The sequence below is a fragment of the Mesocricetus auratus genome, unplaced genomic scaffold (assembly GCF_017639785.1).
Source record: "Mesocricetus auratus isolate SY011 unplaced genomic scaffold, BCM_Maur_2.0 Super-Scaffold_100007, whole genome shotgun sequence".
Taxonomy (NCBI): Eukaryota; Metazoa; Chordata; class Mammalia; order Rodentia; family Cricetidae; genus Mesocricetus; species Mesocricetus auratus.
In genome coordinates, this window is record NW_024429191.1 from 45,187,431 (window position 1) to 45,195,429 (window position 7,999).

Genomic DNA, 7,999 nt, shown 5'->3' on the forward strand with positions numbered 1-7,999 from the left:
AGGTGGAGTCAGGGGGATCAGGAGTTAAAGATTATCCTTAGCTACATAGCAAGTTAGAGCCCAACCTGCTCTACATGAGACTCTGCTTCAAAAAATAAAAAAGAAATCCTTTAAAAGTAAATTGTCTATTTTATGTACATATATGTGGGTCTGTGTGCATGCATACCACATGTGTGTAGGTGTTCCTGAAGCACAGAAGGTATCAGATCCCCTGAAATTCTTATGAGCTGCCTGACTTGTGTGTGGTGACCAAACTCTGGTCCTATGGATGTGTGCTTTTGTAAGCATTAAGTCATCTCTGTAGACCCTAAAATTAACTTTGCTTGCTGGACTACACTTCCTTCATGATTTCACAATTCTGAGTTGTGCTCAAGCCCTCTACATATACTAGTTTTTGTATCATCTCCGAATGTTTAAAAAGTATTTTTCTTTTTATCTTTTAAGATTACATATCTGTGTGAATCTATGTGAGTGTATGTGCACACATGACTTCAGATACCTACAGAAGGTAAAAGAGGGCATTAGATAAGGCCATCAAATCCCCCAGAGCTGGAACTACAGGTGGTTGTGAGCTGCCTGACATGGATCTTTTGCAAAAATCAACATGCGCTCTTTCATAACTGAGTCTCCTGCTCAGGAGTCAACACAACACTAAGATGAAGGTAGTATATAGACTACATAAACCTTTCTTTCCTCCAAAGCCAAGGACAATTCCTATCGTCCTTCACTAGGGGATATGACCCACAGGTGACCTTTTGTACAGAAAGTGTCCACGCATAATACAGTGATAAGACCATTTATTTTTAAAGTATTAGAGGAGTTATTGCTAGCCTGGCTTCCCTGGTCCGTCAGAGCTGGCCCATCCATCATGTTCCTCCTTGGCATTCTCTCTTCAGTAGCAACCAGGGAGGTAACACTAGATGTGGCAAGGAACATCCATGCTCTGGCTCTACAAATAGGTTCCAAAGTGCTTACCCTCACTGTCTTCAGTTTCAAATATTTCGAATGCATAAGTAGATGTATATGTTTGTGCTTTTTAAGGGAAGCATTTCGTGAACGAGAGCTTATTTTCTATTCCTGTGTAGTTTACAGGGTGCCAATCACACAGCTAGTATCTGCATACACTAATTTCACAACTAGCTGGACCTAGAGAAGACCAACCCCCAGAAGCACATGTGCCCTACTAACAGGAAAGTTTTCTTTCACTTTGGGAGGTCTAACGGAGAACAAGAATATCTCCTGCAAGAGCCTCGTGAAAATCCTCTGAGTGCTAGAGGCTCCATCCATGTCCCTTTTTCCAGGGTGGGAACAGATCCTTTTCAATGCCCACTGGCCATTTCCAAGATGATTCTCAACTTCCGTGGGCACAGGCTGACCTTTGGTAAATGGTTGCATGGTAAATAAATGACATAAAAATCAAAACCAAACTGCCGCCCTCTAAACTCCTCTCCTAAGGAAAGTAATGTGTAAAGCACCGAAGCTTCTTCCACCCCTGACCCCCTTCACCACTTACTTTCCTCAGCTCTTGCCTCTTGACTTACTAAACTGCCAGGACTCGGGCACTCTTCGCATTCTGGGTTCCTCTTGAAGCACGACCCTGACCCAAGGCTGCTTCTCACAGTGGCCAGGCCTCCACCTAGACTTGCCCCCAACGAGTACCTTAAAACTCACCGGGGTTTTCATTTCCTTGCAGCTGCACCTTTCCACTCCCTCCTAGGCTGTGCTTCAACCTCAACCTCAGCTTCAGCCTTCTGGCTGTGACCCCGCCCACTCACCCTCCCTTGCATCGTTGCCCCACCTTTTTGGTTCTAACTCCGCCCCTATTGCACACTCCCTCCCTCCCCCCAGACTTCAGCCTCTGCTAGCAAAGGGCCACCTACCCACCCTCACCTCGGAGAGCAGTGGGTCTAGGTGCTCCAGAGGCATCGCTGGCAAGTCCCCGCAGAGCACCGCGCCGCGGAGGCTGTGACTTCCCGGAGGCTCTGGTCTGGTACGCAAGAAAAAAAGTCCCTTGGCGCGAACCGGGCCGGTCTCCGGTCCTGCGTCCAGACAGGGTCGTACTGTCAGGCCCCCGGGCCCAGGCTGCACCACCAGCAGCGGCCGCGGTTCCGCGGTAGCACCATGATCCAGGAAGGCTTTCAGCAGCCGCCCCACCTCGGCTGTGCCCGCGCAGCGCTCCCAGGCCCCCGCGACTGGACGCAGACTCCGAGTCACGAAAGACCCCAGGAGCTGCAGCCTCGGGTCGCCGGGTTCCTCATCCCCGGTCTCCGCCAGCGCGGCAGACTTCTCCGCGCCTGGCATTGCGCTCTGTCTGCTGCCGCGTCTGTTTCCCTAGCGACGGGGATGCCAAGCCCTCCAGCCTCTGCTTTCCTTATATTGGGTACTGGACTCTAGCTCCACCCCATTAAGTTGAGAAGGTAGGCAGGGGCTGGGAAGGGGCGGGGTCGCGTCGCTGTTGCTGGGAAACTGGTGGAGGCTCCCACTTCCTGGATGGTCTGGAGGACTGGAGGTGTGTAGAAAAAAGCAAGGCAAGGGTTTGCGTGGGATTCCTTTGTCTAAGGTCAGATTAAAGTCTTCAGACGCCTCCATACACAAACAGCATACTTCTCTCCTCCAATCCTAAATATATAATTTAAAAAGTTACTCCCAATACCAAATCAAAACACCACAAATACAAGGAAGTTGGATGCAATATAAATTTCTTTTTCCAAGGTGATAACTTAAAGATTTTAAGGGAGTACTGTCTGAGAAATTTTTCTTTCTTTCTTTTTCTTTTTCTTTTTCTTTTCTTTTTTCTTTTTTGCAAATTATAGACTTACAAAAGTGTGCAATCTATTGGTGAAACTCAGGACTTAATTGTTTCATTTAAATTTGCAATTAAATAGGTACATGTGGCTAGTGACCACTTCGGATGTCTCCACCTCAAACAATAAATTATTGTAAAAATATTCTCCAGTACTTTGCTCAGCCTACGCCTTCATCTGCCAAAAGGGAGTGGCCCCAGGTCAGTTCTTAAATGTTTTATAGCACATGCAAATATGTGCTATGCTAAGCATCCTTCCCTGAAATTATCACTTCTCCCAGGCTCCATCCTTCTGTACTATCAGGACCAAAAGCTTGGGCCTTTGTACGCATGTGTGAGTGATGGTGAAGGTGTGTGGGAACCAGGGAAATGGACACTCAGCAAGAGGCCCACAGTTCTGCAAGAATCCACTCTCTGCACCTCCACTCTGATTGTATTACCTCCCAGGGACTGCAGGGTTTCTGAGTAAAGTGGATGCTTACAATAGGCTTCAAAGGAATATTAACAGAGTGGCACTTATCAAAGCAGCTTGACTTAACAAGACCCCCTCAGGACAACACCAATGCCTAGAAGCTAAAATGATTGATTTCTCAATCACTGGGACCCAGGGGTTCTGTGATGAAAATGTTTGCATTAGAAAATGGATCTTTATTATGTATATGCAGAGTGTTTTATTATTGATGCATTAAACAACAAGCAGAGTGATTAGGAAGGAGCAAAATGAATCTGATAATTGATATTTCCAAAAAGACATTGCAGAAAATATAAATGTCAGAGGTTTCTTACATATGCAACAATTCCTTCCTTCCTTTCTTCTACCTTCCCCCCTCCCTCTTTTCTTCCCTCCTTCCCATAAGAAGTCCTCATGGCCATTTTGGATGGCAAATGTCTCCAATGTGTCATTCTGCTTATGTTTTGTATATGGAGTGGACTCAGGGCCATTCACTTCCTATAAGCTTTTCAAATAAAATTTGTGCCACTCTCACCCTGACTCCCCCCCACACACCTTTTATCTCATTTGCCTCATGCCCCAACTATATGAAATCTGAATGAATGATGGGGTGGGAAGATGTGTTAGTGAGTAGGAGAACTTGTTTTGCAAGCATTAGGACTTGAGTTTAACTCCCACTCCACAAGACCTATGCTAAAAGCTATGCATAGCTGTAACTCCAACACTGCCGGGTCAGGGATAGGTGAATCCTTAGAACTTACTGGCTATTGAGTCTATCAGTGAACTTCTGGTCCAATGAGAGACCTTTATCAAGAAAATAGGGCAGGGAACCATAAAGAAAGATGTCCCACATCCTGCTCTGACTGGTATGGGGTATGCATGTGCATATGAACATGTACATGTGAGAGTGAATGAGTCCTTGAAGATGTCTGCCTGAAGGTGAAGTCTCCCAAACGTTGATATCTGTTTTCCTGTTTATCTATAACACACCTTCTTTTCATTTTAGAAGTTTATTTTGGGGGAGAAAATTTTATAGGTTTTATTAAAAAATAAATGGGTATTTTCTATATATATTGAATAGGTACAAGAAATTACCCCCAAGCGTAGCAGTTTAAAATAGCAATGAATTCTTAATCCCAGACATTTTGCAGAAGGTGAGGATGTTGAAAACAGCTTGCCTAGATGGTTGTGGATTAGGACCTTTTGTGATGGTGAATGTAAAACCTCATCAGGGCTCCATCAATCATTTGAAGACTGGAACAGACTTGGAGTGTCAACTGCAAGATGGCACACTCTCCAAACTGGTGGGTCAGGGTTAACTGCTGCAAGGAGCCTCCTTTTCAAGATCATAGCCTCTTTTTCTTTAATTGCTGAGGTGTGTGTGTGTGTGTGTGTGTGTGTGTGTGTGTGTGTGTGTGTGCATTTGTTTCTGGATACATACAACTTGTTCAGTCTGCACATTACTTGCCTGTATGTATTTTCAGAGCTGACCATTTGGTATTGGATAACCAGTTGGTGTGCTCTTCCCTGGGGAAGACAGTTTCTCCTGCTCTCAGCATTTCTTACTTGCCTTTAGTTCTTTATCTAGGGTTGAGGCCTTGTGAGTGTTCCTTCATCTACGTTAGCATGTCTATTGGTGTTGTCCTTGTCATTTTTAATTTTAACATTCTCATTCAACATGGCACATGTTTACTTCCTTATATATAGTTACAAAATGAACAATAAAATAAACAAATACATAAATAAATAAGTCTAGAAGGTTGCTCATACCTATAATTCCAGCATTTGGGAGACTAAGGTAATCACAGACAAGAGCAAGATTAACTTGGGCTATGTAGTAATGTCTTGTCTCAAATAAATACAAATATAAGAAATCAAGTGTGAGGCCCATGCTTACAATCTCAACTCTTAGAAATAGAGGCCAGCAGATCAATAACTCAAGATTATCTTTGAATACATATACAATTTCAACCACATTGTACTACGTGAAACACTATCTCAAAAAGATGGGGAGTTCATTCCATATAATGGAAGTGCTAATAATTTCACATTTATAAAATTATAATCAAATGTCTTACAAATTAAATCTCATAACCAAATATGTAACTACTGATGCCTTTGTTATCCAATCCAGTAAGGACTGCTTGCTGTGTCTCTTTACTGGCTTCTTGACTCTGTTCAATCCAGTTGACTCTTGATTCCCAGATAGGGAAGCATTTTATCCTTTGGCTTTATGGCAAGCACTTTTCTTTTTCTTTGTTTCTCCTTCCTGTGTGACCACTTCCTCTTAGTCTGCTTGGCTTCTTCTGCTGTTCCTATCCCTTCAACATTAGTTTGTGATATCCTGACCCATCCACTGTCTTCTCAACTTTCACCCTCTCCTTGCATGAACTCGTTTATCCAAAGCAACAATTCTTCCCTTTATGCAAATGATTCACACACGTATCCTTATATCATTCCTAATTTAGGTGAGATACTATCTTTTGGGGTAATACTTCTTATCCTTCAAACTGAGGCAGAGTAGAAAGGAAAAATTGCTAGAGAGAGGAAAAGAAAAGTATCCCTTTATATCAGAGATCTGGTTTAAGTCTCTCACAAAAAATTTCTGATAAAATAATATAAATAAGACATGTTTACTGTCAAAATATGTGTCTCAAATTAACTTTGACTTTTTTGATCTATTTTCATCTTATCAGCCCATTCAACTATGCTATGAGTTTCATAAACCACCTCATAATATCATTTATTTAAGTTGCTTAGATGAAAGTAAATATGGTGGTTTGAATGAGAATGGCCTCCTATGGGCTCACGTGATTGAATGTTTGGTCCCCAGCTAATGGAACTGTTTGGAAAGATTAGGAAGTGTTGGAGGAAGTATGTCACTGGAGGTGAGCTTTGAGATTTCAAAAGCCTACCTCTCTGCTTTCCTGCCTGTGAATCAGGATGCAAGTCCCCAACCTGCCTTCCTGATGCCATGGAAGACTTTGGACTGTGAATTGGGGAGCAGTTGACTGCTGTAAACAGGGCTTCATAGGGCATCCTAGTAGGAATGTAGAAGACAGTAGTGTTGAAAGAGCAATGTGAATTATGTAGATCCAACCCATGAGTTTTCAGAGGGTAAGAATATCAGCAAGTGGCTTGGATACCATTCTTACAACATTTTGCCCCAAAAATCTATCTGAAGAGTTTGCAATTAATGTCAGTGGCAGAGGAGATTTCAAGGCAACCTAGTATTACTGTGTCACATGGTCATTAGTGGCCAGTCTTATGCAGACTCACAGTGAAGAAGAGCAAGCAGGGCAAAGAGAAATACAATGTACAGTTTGAGGAAAACAAGAGAATTGGGAAGTGTAATGTTGAAACCAAGTTCTGTGCTCACGGAGATATAATGTTTGAAGCAAGACCTGATTCAAAATGGAGTAAAGAGAGTAGTGTCCTCAGGAAAAGACCCCACTAGGCTAAGTTTCCTTTACAAAAATATTAAAGGAAAACTTCAAAAATAGGAAGATTGTACAAATTCAATTCAAGGGCAGATCAAGTTTCCAGTCCCAGCAAGCAGAACTTCATAGCATCTGCCATGTGGTTCTGGCATTAGAGACAAGAAGAATACAGGAAATGAAGCACAAAATCAACATCCATGGTGGAGGAAAGCTATTGAGGCCAGTAGTGTGACAGGAGAGTTCCTACATGGAAGCTGAGAAAAGTCATTGTGTGAAGCTATGAAACTGGAATCTGGAATATGTTGGAGACCCTAAGATGTAGGTGATGCCAGAGCTATGGGATGCCTACCAAAGAGAGCTGCATACTTAGTGTGGAACCAACCCAAGACAGAATTTTGCATTACAGTCAGAAAAACTAGAAGCAAAGAGGCATCTAAGTCATTTTCCATCATAAAGATATAAGATTTGAAGTTTGTCATGTTGGGTTTTGGTGTTGCTTTAGTCTAGTGTTTTCTTTCTACAAACTCTTTCCTCCCTTTTGGAATGGTAATGTATACTGTGTACTATTGAATGTAGAAGTATGTGATTTGCATTTTTGTTTTTACCTTTATGTGGGGTTACTGTTAAGGGATTGCCTTGCGTCTCAGAAGAGACTTTGGACTTTTAAGCAGTCTTGAGACTGTGAAAGACTCTGGGGACTTTTGAAGAGTTTGCAATTAATGTCAGTGGCAGAGGAGATTTCAAGGCAACCTAGTATTACTGTGTCACATGGTCATTAATGGCCATGTGACACAGTAATGAATTTTGAATTATGATATGGCTATAAGCTTATGAGGGTCAGGAAGTAGGGTCGAGTGGTTTCAATGAGAATGGTCCCCATGGGTTCATATGTTCGAACACTTAGTCTCCAGTTAGTGGAACTGTTTGATAAGGATTAGGAGATGTAGCCTTTATTAGAGTAAGTGTGACCTTATTGGAGGGAGTGTATCACTTGGGGTGGGCTTTGAGGTTTCAAAAGCCTATACCAGGCTTTCAAAAGCCTATACTATGCCTGCCTGTGGATCAGGATGTAAGCTTTGAGTCCCAAGCCTGCCTTCCTGCTGTCATGCTTCCTGCCATGATGATAATGAACTAACTCTCCCAAGCTGTAAAGGAGCCTATAATTAAATGATTTCTTTTATAAGAGTTGCCTTGATCATAGTGTCTCTTCACAGCAATAGAACAAAGACAAGAAACAGAACACACATTTCTACTTAATATTTTTAGGCCTCTGAACAATTTACCTTCAAAGTTGTACACACAGCT

General features: G+C 42.6%; 1 protein-coding gene across 5 annotated transcripts in view; it reads right to left on the reverse strand.

Annotated features, from left to right (window-relative positions):
• Positions 1 to 2,326, reverse strand: part of Dnah9 (dynein axonemal heavy chain 9) — a 337,403-nt gene extending 335,077 nt beyond the window's left edge. For all 5 annotated transcript variants that reach the window (XR_005878261.1, XM_040748879.1, XM_040748878.1 and 2 more), the window contains exon 1: positions 1,891 to 2,326. Coding sequence is in view for 4 of the 5 variants with exons in the window: in XM_040748879.1 (XP_040604813.1) it covers positions 1,891 to 2,301 (411 nt within the window). In the remaining variant the exon portion in view is untranslated. The remainder of the gene's footprint in view (positions 1 to 1,890) is intronic.
• Between the last annotated feature and the right edge of the window lie 5,673 nt (positions 2,327 to 7,999).